Source organism: Brachyistius frenatus, unplaced genomic scaffold (assembly GCF_029030835.1).
Source record: "Brachyistius frenatus isolate BFR_SWC_R1_liver_20210118 unplaced genomic scaffold, ASM2903083v1 Contig_10, whole genome shotgun sequence".
NCBI lineage: Eukaryota > Metazoa > Chordata > Actinopteri > Embiotocidae > Brachyistius > Brachyistius frenatus.
Genome location: NW_027210609.1, coordinates 7,423,870 through 7,446,080, shown reverse-complemented (window position 1 = coordinate 7,446,080; position 22,211 = coordinate 7,423,870). Strand labels below are relative to the sequence as shown.

General features: G+C 39.1%; 1 protein-coding gene across 8 annotated transcripts in view; it reads right to left on the bottom strand.

Annotated features, from left to right (window-relative positions):
• rap1gapb (RAP1 GTPase activating protein b) overlaps positions 1–19,899 on the bottom strand; it is a 58,448-nt gene extending 38,549 nt beyond the window's left edge. For 2 of the 8 annotated variants that reach the window (XM_069691168.1, XM_069691170.1), the window contains exons 1-2: positions 19,693–19,899; positions 10,295–10,330 (exon numbers count right to left, since the gene is read on the bottom strand). In XM_069691168.1, coding sequence (XP_069547269.1) covers positions 10,295–10,330; positions 19,693–19,736 — 80 coding nt within the window. In that variant the 5' untranslated portion in view covers positions 19,737–19,899. The remainder of the gene's footprint in view (positions 1–10,294; positions 10,331–19,692) is intronic. The other 6 variants (XM_069691169.1, XM_069691173.1, XM_069691176.1 and 3 more) reach the window with 5 other exon arrangements.
• Positions 19,900–22,211: the final 2,312 nt, after the last annotated feature.

The following is a 22,211-nucleotide window of genomic DNA, read 5'->3' as shown; positions in this document are numbered from 1 at the left end:
CACAAAGATGAGAATATTTGCATATCTATGAGGGGAGTTGGGGTTTAAAGATTAAAGTGATTATTCAGAATGCATCATAACTCAAAAGATTTAAATTTTTTTTACTATGACTCAACTTTCTAACACTCACTGCCTTTTTACACAAAACTAATTCACATATATAGAACTGTAGCTGAAATTAATACCATAAATGAGCCATCACTTTACCAAACATGTTCCACCTGCATCTCTGCTCTGAAGGTTTACTTCCAAAGACAGCTATGGCTGCTTGGTCAAGTAATTATTGTATTTCTACAAGGTGTGCCAAGCTACAGAAAAATGTAATGATAGTAGTTGCAATCGATGAGCGAGGCTGAAGGAAACAAATAGAGGGATGCGAGCCAAGGCTTTTCCCAGCCTGCTGGCTTGCCTGCACCCATGTGGGTATAATGTTACAGGTAGCCTACACCGCACACACACACACACACACAAAAGAGCCAGATTTCTTGTCATTTGCTGCTCAGAAGGTTGTGTGCTACACTCAATAAATGGTATCATGGTTTTCCAGCAGAGGTCCCAGGGAACCTGCTCTACCTCTCGTCCAGGGAAGAAACCACTGGGTTCACAGGAATCACCTGAACACAGCTGAGCTCAAATGGACAGAGAAGGAGCATGAAGCATTCAGGTTACGTACAGTCAACACCTTTCTGCCTGCTTCCAGCCTCTGAGCTGCCAGTGGGGTGGAGCTGAAGATGAAAGAGGATCTTAGCTTACACAGGGCCGAACAAATTGGAGTTGAAATAGGTCAGAAGGAGGAGGTTGACTAAACAAATTGTCTATTTTTAAAAAAAATTATTTTATTTTTTCAGGGAGTACATACGTTTTCAGAATTGTCAAGTTAATCAGATGGTGGGCCATTACAGGAGGAATTGTACGTGGGTCATGCTGGGACTTTTCAGACTTTTTTTTTTTTCCATTTCTCATTTCATTAGTTTCTCCCACACACACACACACACACACACACACACACACACACACACACACACACACACACACACACACACACACACACACACACACTCTCTCTCTCTCTCTCTCTGTCTCTCTGTCTCTCTCTCTGTCTCTCACTGTGATTGTCTGCTTCCCACTCTGTTCTCAGTCCTCTCGTGAGGCAGCCTGACGAAATTTAACATTTACATGCCACCAAACTGCAGAGAATGCGCTTCGAAATAACATTGGTAGCGCTATAATTTGAAAGAATTTTCTCCTCGAGACACTGATTAGTACACGAGGATATCAACACGCTTAATTTGCTCCCATAAAAAGATTGAACAGATGAAGCCACATCAGTCTCAACCAAAGTTTTCTTTTCTTAAGCTGTGTCTGAAAAAGTCTGAAATTTTTACTTCTTATGTACAGCAACAACAGGTGGATTTTCACTGACTCCCAAAATGACATATTTTTGCAATTTAAGCACCCTCTACAGCACCAAAATGTCCGAGCACATAAGTGTAGGATCATTTGATTGTTGGACGGGACCAACGACAACCTTACAAGGCCTTTGACGTCATGGTAACAATAATAAACACATGGTTAATGTTGTGAAAAGTGGGTTTGATTAGGATTAACCACCAAAACTACTTTTAGGTGTAGGAAAGGTTCATGGTTTGGGTTAAAATAATTATGTTTTTATGTAACTAACGTTACATTACATAGGTGATGTAAACTATGTTACATATGTGATGTTTGTTAAATACGTTATACGTTATTATGTGTAAATGTAGAGTTTTGGTGTGAAACGAGACACAAACAGCAGTTTTCTGGGGAAAAGTGTTACTGTGATCCATCCAACCACCGCCGACCTTAGCACTACATTGTCATTCTTTATTCCCCTTTATCACCTGACTGTCATAATGACTCTGACCACTAGAGGTCCCAATAAACATAAATATCTATTTTCTCCAAAGACAAAAGCCACTGGCAAAGGTCCTCCACTGTTGTCTGTCCTGTGCTCGTCTCTTGGTCTGGTTCCATGTGTAAACAGAAATATGGGCCAGTTTATACATCTTCAACGATCGACTAATATTGCCATTTTTGGTATGAGAACAGGCTATCAGTACATGCTGGTGTTGCCTGCTGGTGGGTTCACATTACTTGGCTAGGCAACAGTTGGTGGCAGAGATGCTCTAACAAATAAGGGAATACATCAAAAGCGGCAGAGAAGAAGATTGCTAGCAAGAAGACCTCAATGCAAACAATACAGGGATCATAATACTAATTGTCTTAGTAAATGTTTTACAATAAGGAATACTAACTCAAAGAAACAACATTGGCTTTTGGTGGGAAACACCGAATGTAAACATAACATTGATTTATCTTTTAGAAAACAAATTCCACGGGATCCCTTCAAACTTAGATGAGAGAAAGAAGAATAAGAGCAATTAAAACTGCAAGCAGTGATATGCGGGCCCTTGCACGCTGCACGTTGGGGATCCAGCGGGTCGGGGCCACCGGCTCCCCGACGTGTAGCATGCGAAGGACAGCATATTACCGCTTGCAGTTAAAAAAAAAAAAAAATTATCGATCTTGTTCCTTGTTCGTCTTTAAAAAAAAAAAAAAAAAAAAAAAAAAAGGCTTTTTTTTTGGCAGCTTTAACATCTACAAATACTCATGAAAGTTGGTGCCTGACGCATGTGCAAAGTTTCGTGAGGTTTGGAGCATCGTTTGACCTTAAACATCAACTTCCTGTGTCACAGCGAGACGTCAAATTTTGCCACATTGCCATGGCAAAGCCCTTTGACAAAGTCAAATGAAATCTCAATATATCATCAACCACATGTTTAGGTTATTGTCTTTAGGTTCATGTGATCAACCAGCTCGATGTAGCATGTGAAAGCATGAAAAGTGTCATTTCCAGTTGCCACCAGGGGGCGCTATGACTGAGCGAATATTACAATACAGGTGTCTTCAGGGCCGGACTGTTATCATATATGTAATGTTTGGAGACGGTCAGTCCATGTACATAAGATTAACACCAACTTGTAGTTTCATGGCGAAACGCTCAAAATGGCTGCCACGCCACGGTCACAGCCATCGATGAAAACAAATTCTTTTAACAACTTTTAATCCCAAACATGCTAAGAGTGCACAAAAAAAAATTCAAGTCGGTCTGACAAAATCCCTAGGAGTTCGTTAAAGTACAACATGTGCGAATCGCCAAAAATGGCAACTAAATTCAAAATGGCAGACTTCCTGTTGAGTTGACATAATGGTGCAGTGTAACTTTTTTGTACGTCTAGGGGTGATACACATGCACCGATTTTCGTACATGTACGTAAATGTAGCCACCGGGGCATTTGTGTAGGGGGCGCTCGCGAGCCATTTGGCCACGCCCACTCGCAACTCCACTAAAATACGAAATTTTTCACCGGGAGAGATTTTTGTATGAACTTTCATGAGTTTTTGAATATGATAAAGCCTCCAAAAATGCATTTAAAATTTCAGGAAAAAAAGAATAATCATTTTACGAATAACAATAGGGCTTTCGCACTATCGGTAAAAAGACATCTTTCAAGAAAAAGGTATTTAACAGTAGTTGTGGGATTTGGCCTTGCGCCTCATTCCCCTTGAGGCTTGAAAGAAGAAGGAGGAAGGAGGAAGCAGTTCTTCAAGAGAACAACAGTGTTGTCAGCACTCCCAGAATCCTGCTGCCTCCCATAATTACTTAGATTTTGGGTGGCCCTCTCCATAGATCTTGGCAGTGATAAACCTGGACCAAAACTGAGTGTGAAACCACAGGACCGTCAGTGGGGCAGGTAGCATATGGAAGACAGATTGTGGTTCATCCACAGTCCACCAGAACAACACGTCCCTGGTTTCCTGTCTGAGACGGAACTCAACTGTTGTCTTATACTGTTTAGATTTGATGTAACTGATGTGGATCCACTAAAACACCATTTAGTTTAAATGTAATAAGCAAAACAGATTTTAAAAGAACTACATTTTTCACTCCATCATCTGTATTGTCCTTTTTAAGTTGACCATAAAAATATTTATATTGCACTAAAGCTGATTAAAAATTGCTTATTATTATTTCAATAAAATGTAAGGGCCAGACATTTTTTTATGGAAGCTAAATTTACTGTACTTGGTTTACTGTAGACTGACTTGCTGGAAGAAAAACAACCTTAATTTTGTTCTAAATTTGTTATTTCCTTTCCCTACCAATTGAGATAATTTCCTATTTTATATATCTAGACAAACATAATGTTTACAATTTTAAATTCTGTCCGTATTCCTGCATCCCTCATCGAGTGGATTAAATTTGAGCCCACTCTGCAGTGTTTCTGAGTGCCTCTGTGACTAACCAGGTGATTAAAGTTATTATGCGGACATACTGGGATGTCATCAGCTGCTCTAGGTGGGCACAGGGGGTTGCTTTAGTGGCTAAGACAAAAAAGGAGGAAGAAAAACATCAATAACACAGCTGACCTCAAGCAGAGAATGAGAAGAGATATGCAAATAGTAAAAAAAGATGGTGCTGATGCATAACTCCGGGATGCATGCTTGATTATTGAAAGTTACATTCACATACCACATATAGTGAAGTGCAGTCAAAGGCTTTGTGGGAAATCAACAAAAACAACTCACCACGACTGATTACATCAATATTTGAGCCATGCTGTGTCTGCTATTGAAAAAAAAACTTAGTCAGCACCATTTTCCAAACAAAAATAAGTACCACATTTAATCACCAGTGCTTCACAAATTTGCTTCGAAATGTGTACCTGATGACACTGATTGTATAGACGTCATTGTATAAATGCAAAGAATGATTTGATAGTGTCATTAATGAACAATATAACACACACACACACACAACACAAAACAGCGCATAACTGCCTGAGCAAAACAAATGTATTTAAGGGCTGTGACGCATTATTCTCTCCATTATCAGCCTCCTTTGCTCTCTGTCTTTCCACTCAGTGAGATATGTATAGCGGCTAATTGATGTGTCTCTTGAACTGAGATGTAATAGAGCTTGATTACGTGGTCGGCCTTCTGATAATGTGAAATGGCTACAAATGCAGGCAACATTACCCCCTCAGTAGGCCCAAGCTTTTCAATTGCTTACCTGAATACATCAATAGGGTAATGAAGCGCAACAGGGAGGAATGTGCAATACGTTCTTGTGTAATATTATGGTCAGTGTTTGAAATATTGTCTTTATTGCAGTATTGTAAAACTGTACATTGCAATCTACAAGAAATTGTGATGTGAAACTTGGCAAGGAGGAGGACAGTACTTCAAAAAGATCCTTTTTGATCCGCGTTTCTTTTCTCATATAACCAGGCAGCAGCAGTCTGCTGTGTACTTAACTGAACAGGTGCAATGGATGACAAGGCAGACCCCATCTGCTAGAATAACCTCCATCATCACCACGCTCTTCTCTGACTGTGCCCTCTCCACAACCTGCAGAGCAGACCACATTGCAAGTGCAGCGGGTCACGATTCCCTCTGAACTTACTGAGGGCTGGACACACCTGCAAGGGACTCAGCAGGGGTCTCTTTCCTGGTTTTTATGCAGTCAGAATAGCACACAGAACAGCAAAGGGAAGGCTGCTTTTTACCCACAATAAAACTCAGCTGGTCTGTATCTCTGAAACAGTCCAGGACCTGGGTAAACCTGGGTTTAATGAGCACAGCCATACCCACTCAAAATGAAACAAAAAGGTTTTTAGAAGTACTTGGCTCAGTTCTCATTGAAAGTCTCTGGAGATAATAACATTAGTCACACTAATTTCATTATGCCAGGTATGAATAATCAGATAAGAGGTTTCATAAGACAAAGCAATTTGGAGGGGGTCCATTTGAGTGACAGTTTTTTAGCATAACAGACTCAAGCCAAAAGATAAATATTTCTGTATTTTACATTATGAAACAATTTTAATGAGGTTTCTTGTGCAGGTATACAGCAGATTCAATGTAGGTAAGAAACAAATGACTGTTAATAAAACTCTATGTACACATAATATAAATATACTGAGCATGTTGGGTCATTCTAACAAGTAGCCATTAAATTATACAGCATACTGTATATCCATCATAATACATGTATCAAAATATTAGGCAAGCCCTTTTATCGTTTGCATGCGTGTTATTATGTACATCAGAGTCAAGTTATATTGGACTTGAATATATTGTCACAACTTCTGAGAACAACATGCAAAATGTCAAATGTGAAACTTGCACTGCATTACAGTCATATTTTGGTTTAATGTTGAAAAATTTCATTTTTTGGTGCAGTACTATATGTGAGAAAAACATGATAGGTGATGGGAAGAGGGGACTGAAGCTGCATGAATGGAATCCAAATCTGTACAATAACCTTCAAGCTGTGACGATGGAGGCGAGAACCAGGTCTGACGAAAAATAAAAATAACGATGCACAGTAACAGATGATGCAGCCAAGTGACAGTCTGGTTTAAGAGTGGTGCTAGGAGCCACATAGAAAATATACTAAACTGTAAAAAATAGGGCATGGCAGTCAATGAGCTTTTAGAGTGCCACAGCTTCCTTAAATAAATAAACATTTGTGCAATGATGAGTTATGGAAATGTATACTTGGTTTGCTCTGGTGAGAGCAATACACAATGAGTCACGTCATAATATGCAGGAGGTGATAATGTTTGGATGGTGCAGTATAGTGGAGCACTGGTGCCTACTGATAAAACTGAAGCCCAAGAATATCCTGGTAGCAAGGTTAAACCATGTACCGCCCGGTGAGACTGTGCAGCAGGAGTTCAACAAACATTAAAATTAATTCAGTTTGATGCAGCGGCCTGCTCAGCTATCAGATCTCTGTCTCATTGCAAAGATGCTCAACTGGACTGTGAGCCATCTGGGCAAAGCAGGAACAAGAAAGGGACATAACACTATATTGGGAGGGTTACCTTTAATTTTTGTTCATATGCCAAATATTAGTGGATCATGAAGGTATAGTATGGCAAATATTTTTTTGACCAATAAAAGTCAATCCATGCCCTGACCCCATAAACCAGCAGTGGTCCACGCACCGAGCTACAGTTGGCTACTCTCTTGTCCCGTTTGCTTTCTCCTCACGACACTGACTCATACCAGGATGGATACTGGCAATTAACAGCAATCTGAGGTGGCACAGATGCCCAATTAGAGGCCTCTTTGCCTCGCCCTTTCACATTGTTCAACACTGAGGACCACTTAATTACCACCCAGCTCCTCATGTCCGTCAAAGCCTCGCTCAGGGCTCATGGCCCTGGTGCAGCTCAGAGTAGATGGCTGCAAGGCAACAGACGCACCTCCAGCTGTGCACATACATATTATAAATATGTCACATTGTCTCAAAAAAGGAGCCCCCTGAGGCAATGGCCCTAAACAAACAAGTTAATTAAAAGTGATTTAATTTAGAATTAGACAACACTAGAAATTATGTTGTTCCACTATATTTGCATCACTGACAGCAATTTTAACTATAATATTCTAATGCTGTCCTTAATTAGTGCAACACAGCGTTGTTAGGAACCAACCTTTCCACATGCAGACTGGCAATATTCTTGCAGAAATACCATGGCATTTATTCTGGCGTCCTTATTGTGGCACAGCAGGAGCTTTAGACAGGAAAATAACTGCCTCCATTTTTGAGAGCAATCAAGTTAATGAGGGTTTAATTGGGAACTCTGTGCTGAGAACACTTTGGCACAATAAAATATGTTTGCTCTCACCTTTCTTGAGGAGTATACTGGGCCTCCTTATCCAAATGATTCAAGGCTGCTCAATTCCCTTCAACACAAATAGAAAGTGTTTGTGTGCCAGGGTGAGATTGAAGGAGACGTTGTTGCTTCGGACAGATAAGTGTGGGCGCTGTGTGTTTGCCCCCTCTTCACAGACACACGTTCACTCACATCAACAGTGCACCTGGCTGGTTGAGGATAATGTTGTGATGGATTTGAGGTGGTGGCACATGACAGAGGATCCAGGACAGCCCGTTTTAATGGCACACACTGTGGTTTGAGGCTGCTGTAAATCCTGCCGACATGGTGCTGTCTATAACACAATAGCGGGAGGGCAGGCTGGGTAACAAGAGGTGAAGAGACCCAATTAAGTCATAGATCTTTTCTGGAGTGCTCCAACTATGTACAATTTTGCAACTAAATCTATTGGATTTGGAGATAAACTAACCCCTCAACAAATCCCTCTCAGTACTTAACAATTAATTTCTTTTGAGTACAAAGTATCTTGTTGATACCTGCACTAATGTAAGTGCAGCCTGAGACTGATGGCTTACAAAACTATCATAATGACTCAGTGACTACAGTCATAGAGCTGTGCTCTGTATAACCATCAGCTGCATTACCCTGCCCTGAGGCATCGTTAGCATCTGTTCCAGACCTGTTTGTAACAGAGAGAAACTGGAATTCTTAAAATAAAATTGGGCAGGTGTGCAAAGGGTGTATTCTCCTCTGATGAGCCTGAATCATGCATGCACCTTCAAGTTTCTCTTCACAGTATACCCATTTGATGTATAATGATGAAGCAACACATTTTTTTTTTTTATAGCTATTGCTGAGCTAGATGACAGCCTTGTAAACAAACAGACAAAATCCCTCTGAACGCTATACTGCTTCATCTAATATGACACATTTTGTCTCCTCCGATTGTATTTTGTTAGTCCTCCTACTCAGGGATGGACTCGGCCCAGTTAATCTGTGCAGGACAGAATATATCTGCTAACCATGATAATCATGGTAACCAGTAGTCATGATGCTGACATTTGCTGCCTTGATGCGACGCTATTACAAATTCTGCATATAAAAACCTCACTTATTATAATATAACACTAGCAAAACAACTTTACGTCATATAATATTTTGTTGACAATGAATCACATATCTTTGTATGTTGTGCTTATTACAATGAGTCAAAAATATTTATCCATCCATCCATTATCTATACGCACTTCCTCCTGTGGAGCTTCGGCTGGACCTCTGAATTTTGCCCAATTTTTGTTTAAAGACTTAACTTCCTTTGGAACAAATGAAAATCTGGATTTGTTTTTGGTAAATAAAGGAGGACAATATTGCCACCCAGATGGTAACTGTTTAAATTAAGAGGCAAATGGGGGCCTCTCGTTGTTATTTAGTTTTTATACGTATAAGTTAGCTTCCTTTGCTTGGAAAAGAAACATCATGATGTTTTATTTGCTTAGAATTGTTTGAAATTTAGGCAGCTACTAAGGTTCCCTTTTCTTAACAATGGTACATGTAACCCTGCTTGGGCTGGGCATATCATTAGTGCATAACACAACAATAGAATAAATCAATCAATCAATGTACTGCTGTAGAATACAAGTAAAATATTGCAAACATGTTTATGTGTGAAAGTGATACTATGGATAGACCTGAGGCCCTTGATGGTTGAGAACTTGGAGGCCTGTGCTGTACATGGCCAGCTGGTATTACACACATTCTTGTGCTCCCTGTCTCCGTCCATCTGCTCCTGCCCTCGTATTTCCAGCCAAACACTCCCCCTCCCTGCTGGGAGACTACTGTCCGCGTAGGAAACATTAAAAGCTGCACTATCTCCATTTTGATCATGTACAGATGTCCAAAGTCATTAGAGCAGATAGAGGTTCTCAGTGATCAAATAATTATATGCACAATTGAAAATCTCCTTTACGAGCCAGGAAAAAGTCAGAGTTGAGATAAAAAGGCTGAAAGGCTTATGGTTTTATTGGTCTAAAAATAGAGCCTTTTTAGCCTTCAACTTTTTTGACGACATCTTTACTGGGGTCATCACATTGTAACCTTGACTAAGAACATTTTGAGGGTATTAAAGTGGAAGAGTCTAATTGCAATTACAATACGTTCTCCTTTAAGTACTTGACTAAGGATCAAACTGATGAATAAGTCAAAGTCTATCTCTGTGCTCTTTATGCCGAGTTAATGGGCTGTAAAATACAAAAATGGAAATTTTCATGTTTATTGCTGCAGCATACAACAGGAGGGCATGCTGAAAGTAAATATGGGTGGAACAGACAGACAACCTAGTGCTGGCAAAATAGGTGTAACCCAGGCCATGAAAAGGAGTAGAAGCCAAACAGAACAAAGTGTTCAAGTGAACTAAGGTACATGTGGAACCAAATTTTCAGTTTGAACAGCCTCAATCTCAAAATCTTCAGTGGTTGGAAATGCAATGTTGTAAAGATGAGTGTTGGGACCAGTGAAGCATGAAACTAAATTCTCTGATGCATAACTTTCTTTAAAAGGAGAGGACTCACCATGAGGTTCTGGTCCTGGAGAAGCTCTTGTCAACTCTAAAGAGAAGCAAAGTGACAACAGATTAAACTGAATTCCATTTCTTTGCTGGTGAACAATTTTCATTATTGGAATAAAGTAAGAATTATGCTGATTTCTTTTGATTTTGACTGACAAGACATTTCTTCATTTTATGAAATGTGAATGAAAGCGGCTTTGATTTTTTTTTTTTTAACATAAAACCTTGTGAATTTCCTACTCACGCTCACTCTCGCTTACACACACACACACACACACACACACACACACACACACACACACACACACACACACACACACACACACACACACACACACACACACACACACACACACACACACACACACACACACAAGCGTAAGGAGAGGCTCAGGTAAACAATTTGACTGGTTAAGAGATAAAAGTGCAACAAAAGCCCAAAAGTTATTAATGTGCAAATGTCGACCCTCAACTTCAGAAAATCCTTCCCGAACATCATTGGATCAGCCGACAGTGGCAAGGAAGTAATCAGAAGCTCTGCTGCTGACCATGGTAGCTCTGGCACAGCGGCAGCACTGCTACTGATGCAACTGGATCAAAATTCTCAAATGTAAATGTGATCATTGTTCTTTAACTTAGTTGATTTTTTTTTTGGCCAGTGCTAAATAATCTGTAAACACAATTTTGACAAATAATTTTTAGGTCAATACTAGATAGAGTAAACGGTTATCAATTTTACAACTCAATTTTTCTCTCCACCAACACCTGAGGGAAACATGTGGCTCTGGAGCTGCTAAATGGCCCACTATGTTCACTGACTAAGCTTATTTTTTTTTTGTCTATTTGCTCACTTACTGATTCACCAGAAGTGCATAGCAAGTTTATCAGAGCTGTCTGCCGTGGCAGGAAACAACACTAATGAGAGTGATGACACCCAACCAAAGCAGTGACCCAGGAGCTGCTGAAACCCTCCATGTAGCTGAGAGGAAGGCCGAGTTGTGTGATCATTTTCAGTGTCACAACTGGCGGGCACTTTTACAACAGGTGCGATAATTTGATACATTGCTAATACGAAAATTTTGGCGAGTGCAGTTTGAATGTTTTTGGCAGACATACACCAAAATGTGCCTCTACGAAGCCAGATGAAGATGATTCACATCGCTTCTGTCCACCGCTCCCTTTTCTTCCTTTATCTACTCCGCTGCCTGCCAGCTACTTGCTAAGTACATTCAGAGAGAGATTGTCTCAGAATTGGGAAGGGGAGCATGGCAGAGGCAGGCAGCAAGCAGTCTAGTCCAGTCGAGTCTAGTTGAGTCTAGACCAGTGCCAAAATGCAGCAGAATTTATCAAAAGAATGAAATATCATACTTTTTTTTTTAAACTTTTTTTTAAAGTAAATTGCATGAATAAAACATATAAAAATGATTTTTAGCAGCCAGGAAGAGGAAAAAAAGGGAATATTAGATAAAAGGCAGCCAGCGAAAAAACAAAGTGGTGCAACGGATTCTTTCTGCTGGTGCATTTCATTTACCCAACAAGTCAGGTGTTTTTTGTGAATGGCGCTCTTATCCATTTCGCCCTGCATACAAGTGACGCTGGCCAGATTCTCCCACGTTAATCAATCTTTGAAACGGCACCAAAGTGGACAATAGCTGGCAATCAATATGCAACTAATCACCGTTTATCCCTTCCTTCCCAAAGGTAAGTCAGTCAAATAATTACCATGGCCCTTCTCTGCTGACACACTCGGGCACTCACTCCAGTCATGAGTAAAGGAACAAAATGAAAATACCATCAAGGCAATCGAAGCCATTCTTCTGAAAGTCTCATTTATGTGGTCAAAAAGAAGAACTGCAATCAGGTTTATATGCAGTGTGCCATAGCAATTATTATTATTATTATTACTTTTTTTTAAACAGCTCTCTTATTTCCAAGATTTCTCACAAAGTAGAATCTAAGCAAGGACCATTTATTTACATTTTGCATGTCCAGCTTATCAAGTACTACCGAATGAATGTACTGGTTTCCCGCTAGAGGTACAGATAGACGTCACTATCTGTTGACATTGACAGAGAGACAGTGTATTGATTATTCATTTTGCATACCATGCCCAATCTCATGAGCAACCTTTCAAAATGATGAATGAGATTCCCGGTAAGGTAAAAATCCACTTAAGATATAAGGGGAATCTAAGGCAAGGGATGCATCCAAACACAACATTGCACATGTCCTTGGATTTACTATCACCTCAATAAGATATTCATAAAAAAGATGTTTTAAAAAAATAAAATAATAATAATTTACTTTTGAATAGTGTTTAAATGTATAAGAAAAGAGATTGACACTGTTTGATCACACCACTTCTTAACAAGTGTTTGCCTCTGCCAACAAGTCAAGTTTCATTTTACATCCATGTCTGTCCAAAACCATAAAATATGGGTGAAAACTTTAAAGGAATTTGTCTGATAAAACACACAGTTGTAGCCATGATAGTACGCAATGCTTCAAATATGGATGTCGCAACAGAGGAGCTACAAAATCTAAAATGTAGATGCTTCACGCACATCTTCAGCTCAACAGCACAGAAGATTTATACAATCACCAAGGTGGACAAGCAAGATCAGTGTCACCAATTTAGTATCCAACCAAATGTGAAATATGGTCACAATCTGCCCTTCTGTTCCTGACCTCTGGTGTTGAATAATGCCCCAATTTTTTTTTTTTTTTTTGCAGAACATTATTATGTTCACAATGAGGATGACCTTTGACCTTTTGGTTATAAAATGTCATCACCTTATAATTTTACCCTATCAGACATTTGTGTGGAATATAATTAGCATAACTCTTGAGTTATGGCCACAAACGTGTTTTATGAGGTCATGGTGACCTTTGGCTAAAATAATTCAAATTTGTGACCAGTGAGGCAAAATACCTTTAAAGTCATACACACATGGCAGCCAATGGTAGAGAGAGTATTCTGAGCCTTTACTCCAGCAAAGCCACAATATTGAAATATAAAAATGCTTCAGGTTCCTGCATAGATAATGTTACTTAAGTGAGAGAACATAAATATCAACTTATAGAATTGCAAAATGTACTCAAAGTATAAAAAATTTAAACTAGCCCTTGTAACTGACATTAATATATTACTGATTATTAATTTATGCCAATTATCACAATAAGTAACTAGTACTGTAACTTAAATAAATGTAATTTGGTACAATGTTGTATTTCACTCTGAAATGTGTTATAGAATTTGAAAGCAGCACGATATGATACAGAACCATAGTAAAAAGTACTTCAAATTTCTACTGAAGTTTCATAAATTGTTTCAACTCCTTTTCCCTTGAAAAATAACTACCGTTGGAATGAACACTATAGACTGTGGCTGAGATCAGTTGATAGCACAAGAACGTGCCTACAAATACAATTTCTAAGTCTCAGACTCAAAGTCTAAAATGTGGATTTCGTGTTCAGGTAGTGTTTTAAGTGCAGTGGGTCAATATTCAATAGCATGCCCGCACCACTGGGTGGCAGAATAGAGCTAAGTGGTAAAAACGGGGCTGTTCTCTGTGTATGTGTGCATGTCTCTGTCTTGGCACTGATATCCCTCTGTTTCTCCCAGCTCACTAGTCTGTTACTATCTCTAGCTCTGTATCTTTGCTATTTCAGTACTTGTTTGTGTTGACAAAATACTGGATAAAACTGAGAGGATGGGATGATGTAAGAAATTGAAATGGTATCAGCGCAGAGTGTCTGGAATCAAACGTGATTCCTTTAACGTCTTGCAGTGCACACATTCTTCGCACTTGGTTCTGTCAGTGAATATTGCTCACCTTTGTGCCTGACTCTAAACTTTATTTGACGTGCAAACACATTCTGGGAGCTGCTGATGAGGGCGCTGCTCTTTTGCTTTGTTTTTGTTGCCCGGTGTTGAGAATGGAAATACTAGTTTGCCAGTCAGCGATACGGCTGGTGATTATCAACCTGCTGACACAGGCAACACACTGTTTTAGTGTTAACAATCCGGAGTGAGAAACAGGCCGTCACATAAACACCTCTGTCCCTTGTAGAAACACATGACCCCCACTCGAGGACGGACACAGAGGCAAAACATAAAGTAGGCTTCGTTAGAATAACTATTTAAATGCTTTTTACCAATGAGCTCTTACTGTGTCTATTTCAAGTGTTTTTTTTAAGACTTTAAGTGTGATAATTCAAGCAACACTTGAAAAACGGTTAAACATCTTTAGAGCCAGCTTCCAGTGTTAAACGGACATGTTGTGACAAGAGGCCTTATTATATCACATTTCATAAAAATCATTGGATTTTAAATGAAAATGAATTAACCCAGTTCTCCTAACTACAACCAACTAAGTTCATTTCTGCCAAGTAGAATAATAATTGATTTTTTTTCAAATTATAATCACAAACCTACAAACATGGATTTCACTGACAGTTGTGAAACTAAAATTTACACTGAAACCACATGCTCTGTTTACTATGAGGAGCAAACAGCTGATAGAAAATTGGTTCATTCAGACAGAAAGCTCTAGAATTATGTTAAATGTGAGATGCAGCAAAAACTTTCCATCAACCGTTACCATTCAGAACAAGACTGTCAAGAGCACTTGTCCAATTTAATTGTTCTACTCCAGCAGTCCTCCTCTGTTAAAGTCAATGAATAAGGGTTGCTCTCAGTAGTTTAGTCTGTGCGGTTTCAACATGTAGAGTAGTAGTAAAATACGATCAAGTATATTATTAACTGTGATTGACTTGAATCCATATTTTCAGGCAGCCCACACACTTTCTAGCTGCGTTATGCAGTATGTGCACATACAGATGGCAGCTAACCAGAACTCCACCAGCTACTTAAATGTTTTTGCGGCCATCAAACTTTTTTGGCTGATTTTACTAAACTGAATGCAGCTTTAGTAAAAGGAAAAAAAAAATTTAAAAAAATCCTTCAAGGAAAAAGTCAGCATTTGGCTAGTTGCTGGGAAAGGAGGCTGCCGAGCTGCTTCATGAAAACCGGTAAAGATTATAATCTTCTCCAAATCATGTGAACTGAGAGGTCGAGAGAATAAATGACTAATATATTATCTGGTCGGAATATTAACAGCGAGAGAGCAGCAGTCACACAAAAACCTGCACTGTCAAAGAGAGGGTCAGAGTGAAAGAGACATCACGTTTCCAGGAACCTCATGACGTATTTTATTAATCAGTTTCTTACTATGAGCAGCGAGTTCCACAGTTTTGGTTTCAGTATTTCACAACAGAAATGTCTCTATTACTGGGACTGTTGTCCTCGACAAAACAAACGCATACGTCTTTTGCACTCGACCCACAGCTACTTTTTGATCTCTATATACACACACAAGTATGATGACACTCTCAGGAGGAGGTCATGTTATGAAGGTTATAGAACGAATCATAACTACTCAAGTCAAAGTTGGGAGACAGGTTGGGGATTGGACGGATCAAACTCAGGACCTTACGTGCCACATGGTTTTATTTTCCTAAACCTAACCACGTGGTTTTTCATGCCTCGGCAAAGCAAAAAATGACATTGACACATTATGCTGTAGACTCAGATGCTTTGGTGTGATACAGGGTTGGAGACACGTGTAATGTGAGCGTTTTTCTTGTCATCGTTCTGATCAGACAGATAAACTTGAGAGTTTAAGAAATGAACTCTAATAAAGCCAAAAACTTTTGACTTATTTAGTCCTGAAACTTTAATGTTTGAGAAATATTTGATGGTGAAGTTTTTAGGGTCTTTTAGTACAAAGATAAAAGATGAAGCAAAGCCAATAAAAACAGAAATAATACATAAAGCTGTACTACCTGCAAGTGAAACTGTAACTGAGCAGTGGGATGTGTGCACAATCCTATAATCTTTCACTTGGCTGAGCAGTTGCCACTGGTCTTCAGGCTTAAAACTGACTTTACTCGCCAGCAAGAATCCAAACAGTTGTAATTTTAAGCTTGTGAACACACCAGCATCATCGATGAGCTTTTTTCTAAATCTTCGGTTTACCATCACGACCTCAGTTCAGAAAGTCACTCGTGCTTCTCCATATGATTTAAATTCCAGAATTACCCTGATGTTACTAGACCCAAATTCACTGCATGAATTTATGAGTTTGGCTGCTGTCCAGAGAGAATCGTTTCCATCCTTCTGGGCGTAAGTAAACTATTAGAGAAGCCTTTAACCGATCAACAACTATACGCGCCAAAACTCAACCACTGCTGCTAGTGCATTTAGAAAAAAATGCACAGCTTCAACGTCATCGCACTTAGCCACACACACTGGTCACTGATTGGTCTGCCCTTCTCAGTGTCTGCGCAAACATGAATACAAACAGGATTTTCAGACTGCAATCACAGCTAACACAAAGCTATCAATATCTATAGGTTAAAAATAGTTTTTAAACATGCTGTCTTCAACTTTGTTTTAAATTATCTTTCCCACCGAGTTTGAATACTACATTAAGAGCATAATCAGCAATACAAATGGCACAGGAGACTTCATATTTAAAAAGGGTGCAATTTCCAATTGTTTTTCAGCTCATCCATTTTGGTTTGCAATGTTTATATAAGCATTTCTTCAAAACAGCAGCATTATTATCCACAAACAGCAATTACCATTAAATTGTAGGCGGAAATCAGACTTTGACAAAATAACTTCTACAAAGAAAGGTCCCGAAAACAAATGCAGATTTTAAATGTAATGTTCCAAGTCTGGATCACTACTCGTTTCTGTTTGAGAATCCTTTCCCTGGTTTTCAATAAGCACTTATTTCCACAGAGAGAATCTTTTTTTTTCTTTTTTTAAACAACAAGGCTTTTAACAAAAGAGACTAGTTTTCCTTACAATTGCACACAAAACAAGTCTGCAAGACGCATTCAATTAAAAATGCAAACCAGCTAATTTCTTTTCGAGAAATAAACACAGTTATTCATCTCAGACAGCTGCATGCTTTTAAAGGATCCCGAGGCAATGCTGGTTTAGATGTTACTAGAGCAGGAATGTGACTAGAAAATTGTCACATTTAAATCATAGATTTCATTGGAGGTAAATTAAATATAAGGAACACAATCACTGAACAGGGCACCTACAATCAGCTATTGTTCTAGTAGAGTTCTTCTGTGGAAGATAGTGGAGTGCTACACCTGTACGTGGCTTTGTCAACAAGTGTCATCAGACAGCCAGGCTGCATATGGAGAGATGCAAGCACTTATTTTATGCTCTCATTTGACAACAGATGTAATAAATTAGTAATTCAGTACAATCTCACAAAACGTTTTCCTGTTTTACTTACCAATGTAGAACCTTTCCAACAAATTCAGTGTTTTTTTTTTTAATAAAATGTAGAGAAGCACCTGATCGGAACTTTTTTTTTTTTTTTCTTCCGGCTACAGATTTTGACAATTTTAATCAAGATATTTAAGGGTTTTTGATCTGACACCAGAGCCCAAGGACTAATCTATAAAAATGCAATCCATTCTGCGGGTAGTAGTCTTTCTATCTGGGAAAAAAGAAAAAATGCATAATGTTTAACCTTAGAAATATATTCTTCTGGGAACAAGCTGTACTGATAAGAACGCCCAAGCACCTAAACAACAAACCTTAGAAATATATTCTTCTGGGAACAAGCTGTACTGATAAGAACGCCCAAGCACCTAAACAACAAGGAGTTTCTGTTGTTGTTGTTGTTATTGTTAAGACTTTTTCCCTGGTTAACCACTCGTGGTAGGAATTTTTTTTTTTTAAGTTATTGTAGTTATCACAGCTTCAATGACCCTTACTTCAATGACCCTCATTTACAAGCTGAGAGATTTATCAGTGGTATGAAGGCCACTGGGTGTTTCATGAGAAGCACTTCCAATTAACCACAGTCACCTCTGTCTGACATCTAACAGTCAATTTGACATCAAGGTGTAGTGAAGATTTGTGATACAGCCTCAAGTCTCTAAACCAGTCTTTTAATTAACACATGAATAAACAGACTCTCTACACTTAGTAATTCCACAGGAAATAGTTGTGATGTTATAACTAATCTGAAACCAAGAAAGACAAAATAGAGTACAACTTTCTATATTCACTGGAAAGCTCAGACAATAAAATATGTCGAGTGAAGGTCAGATCAGTGGAGTGCATTTGTCAGAATAGCATTACATTTTTATTTCTGACTTTTCCTGCAATCTCATTGCACAACTCTATAAAAAGGGGTTGTTACCGTTAAAAAAAAAAATGTTGTTTTCGTGCCCTAAAAGTACATCCCCCTCTCTGCTATTACTAGGCTGTATCTGCCTGTGCACTCAGGCAAGCTTTCAACCTGCCTTCTACTTCAGAAATGTCAACTTGAGCCTCATGAGTGTTTTGTAGGCAGACTTGGCAGAGCTCACGAGCAGCAAAACGCAACAGCAAAAGTAATTTCACCGCCTCATGAATTCTAATGCACTGCCTGGCTGTGTGGCTCACTGTTAATAAACCAAAAGTACTTGTATTTACATATCTCAAAGATTCACATTCTGACTGCTACAAAATCATCAGTCCCTTGCTTGGAAAACTGTGACAATACAAAAAGGAGATCATTTCCTGTGCTTTTACTCAGCATGATGAGGTATTTGAGTTATTCACTGGCACCACAGTGGAGATGCAGCTAACCTCGGAATCCTTTATCTCATAATACCTCGATATTACCAGCATTTAATGAGGATACGATTTTCAACGATGACAAAACTAGTGCTTTGTTTTTTAATATGTTTGTTTTCCTAAATGAAAAAAAGTGCACACTTAAGAAGTAATCAGAAATCTCCTGTTTTCATCATTTTTCCATTTATCTTCTGATAACTTTACTTGTCACCAATGGACTAATGAATTTAATAAATAAAAAAAACTGGTGCATTGTTTTTATTCACGTTGACACATTTAGGATATTGTGCCAAGCAATCTGACAAGCAACTTCTGTGAGGTCTTTTCGAAAAACAAACATGCTGGAACAGGTCACCATGACCAAGGCAGTCAAAGCATCATCCCGATGAGCCACTCACATGCACACAAGCAATCTTCTGAACGCCTCCTCCTGTGACCTCACACATTAATAAACTGTTCTCATTAGTTCAGCATCTCTGCAGCTTTTCACTATTAATGGTTAAAGCTGTGAATTAGGGGGCCGCCACACTGACAGTCAATAACCTTGTTACCTAATTCTGCAGCTGTAGAGCAGGTGCAGTACATCTCCCTGAGCAGTCTTTCACCGTCCTCTCATTGCTCCTCTCACTGGGTTGGCAACGAGAAGCAACAGGTACACTACTGTGTCACAGTTTCATTGCAAGACTGGCAAACTCGTACATCAGCTGACTTTCAGACAGATTATTCCTCCATTATCTTACCCTCCATAAGCTCCAAATGTGAAACTCCTTTTCCTCTGAGACATCTTGCAGAGCGGCTGATTAGGCGTCCCCGGGGTATGCAGGATACCGGCGCAGTTTGGCAACACACAGCTACTGAAGGACCATCATGCCTCCTCCCTCTTTCTGTTTTCTTCTCTATGCACCTCTCCTCCCTTTTTACACCTCTAACTCTTTATCGCCTCTCCTCCCTCCTCGTCTCAGCCCTCACTGCGTGTGTGTGTGTGTTTTGTCTGAGAGTACTTATGTGTGTACACATCCCAGCCATCCCTCCCCCTCCTCGTGCCTCCTCTGCGCTCCCCGACTAAGTAGCCCCTATCTCTGCCAGATTAGAAGAAAGGTGTGTCTGGCTGGCTTGTGTGTGCGCTGTCGTCCTGGAAACAAACAGGTTGAAACATGATTTCTTGGATTCACGCTGACCGTTTTCTCTCATTTCCACCAGGAAGGGGGCACGAATGCTTAAATTGCCTACTAATGTCCCACAAAAGCCACTTCCACCTGCTGCTCAACTCTGCAATTCTCGTGACGTGACTGATACGCACTCTTTGCTCATGAACGAATATTGTGTGAAATATATGTAGAAATAACAATGCACTTGAAGATTCAGGAGAGACAAGATTTGATTATTGCTTTTTAATTTTATAGATAGCTTTTTTTTCATTAGTGATTAATCTGTTAATTATTACTCAATTAATCATTTTGTCAATTTTGTATATTGTCCATTTTACATTCTCATCCCATTGTGATGAAGTGTTTGATTAACAATCTAAAACTCAACAATATTCAGTGACTAATATAAATAAAATGTCTCCACTCTACTTAAAAATGATCAATGAGTCAGTAAAATAGTTGCCGACTACTGTTTACATTGATGGAATAATTGATTGATCAATTTATATTTGCTGCCTTTCTGCATTTAACATACTTTTTTACATAAGGAAAATATGTGCATTTTGAAAATGACAACGGATTCAAGATTAAATCAAACACTGGCATGACTGAAGTATTCAGAATCATACCTTGAATTTGACAGGGAATGTGTTCAGGGCTGATTCAATTCTTTATCTAATCTTTGGCAGGGTTGAGTGATCTGTCTGAAAGTTTGCACTGATCTGGGAATGTAATGTCAAAGTGCCCTTCCAGCTCCACTCAGACACTAATCTGGCACATTATCATTGATTTTGACGGTTGTCTGAGTGTCTGTTTAGAACCTGATCATTAGAGAGCAAACAGAATATTTGAGTGCCATCATTGAGATGAGCCAAATAAATCTGAAATTCTGTCTGTGTAAATCTGGACGCTGCTAATTGTTATCAAATTATCATCTTCACATCTGAGATTACAACTCCCAGAGAGGGACAAATTATGATGTGACAGACGCAAAGTCTGTTATGTTGTACTGCACTTTTGTGGCTCTAAACTAACATTCTACATTTTGCTGTCCTCGTATTTCTCCTTTCAAATGGAAAAAGTCATATTTTACCTCTAATATTTTGCAAAAATCAAATTAAATTCTAAGAGAGAAATGTCAAAGTGACACTGACATCAGGGTGTGTGGAAAAGGATATCGTTGTCAATCTGCTGACAGAGCACGTCTTCTTGTAGTTAAACAAGAGAAGAAAATCTTAATTCCTCCCCGATTTCTCTTCCCTCTCGTCTCGTCTTGTCTTCTTACCTCTCCATTTCACCTTTCTTTCTCTGTCCGTCCCCCCCTCTGCTCTTTTTCTTCCCTTTCATGTCCTCCTTCTGCCTCTGGCCTGTTTATCCACATACACTGTTGTTCTTGAGTCAATGAATACGTTTCTCTGCGATGATGGGACCATACCCTTCCCTGCCCCGTTAGGTTCAAAATCATTTATTGTCCTCGTGTCCCCACCACACATCAGTACAAATGCCAGGGTGCCCTGATGACTACTTTGTCGACGTTTTGTGATTCTATTAGATGTGACTGGACTCCGGCCAGACATGCCCTATAAATCAAATCAAAAGCTGAGAGGAGAGGACACAGGAATGTGCCATGTATATCCACAGTGTCTGCACCAAGGTCCTTCAGCTTATTGATCGATATTGATAAGGATCGTCTTGTTGAGCTCCATTTCATCATCTTTCAAATAGAAACAGTTAATCATCTGTTGTGAAAACAGACATAAACATAAGCTTTAGAGACCGTTTTAGACTAAAAACGGTATTGTAAGACAACATGGCTGCAATGCAGAGCAACTTACAATAAAGTAATACAATATATCAGATATATCTGGGTCATGGCCTCAGGGCTAATGTCAAATATAGTATGTTTGTGTCTGAATGCAGCAGTGATTGAGATCTCTTCTAAGTAGAGGTGGTTCAGTATCTCAGGATGTGTTTGTTTTTGAAGCGGGAGCATTAAGACAGATACAATTACATGATTACAATGTTATTTATGTCTTTGAATGTCTTTTCTTTATAAATTTGTCTTACATTTGATATGGCATCCTTTGACGCAGATTTATTATAAGTTTCAT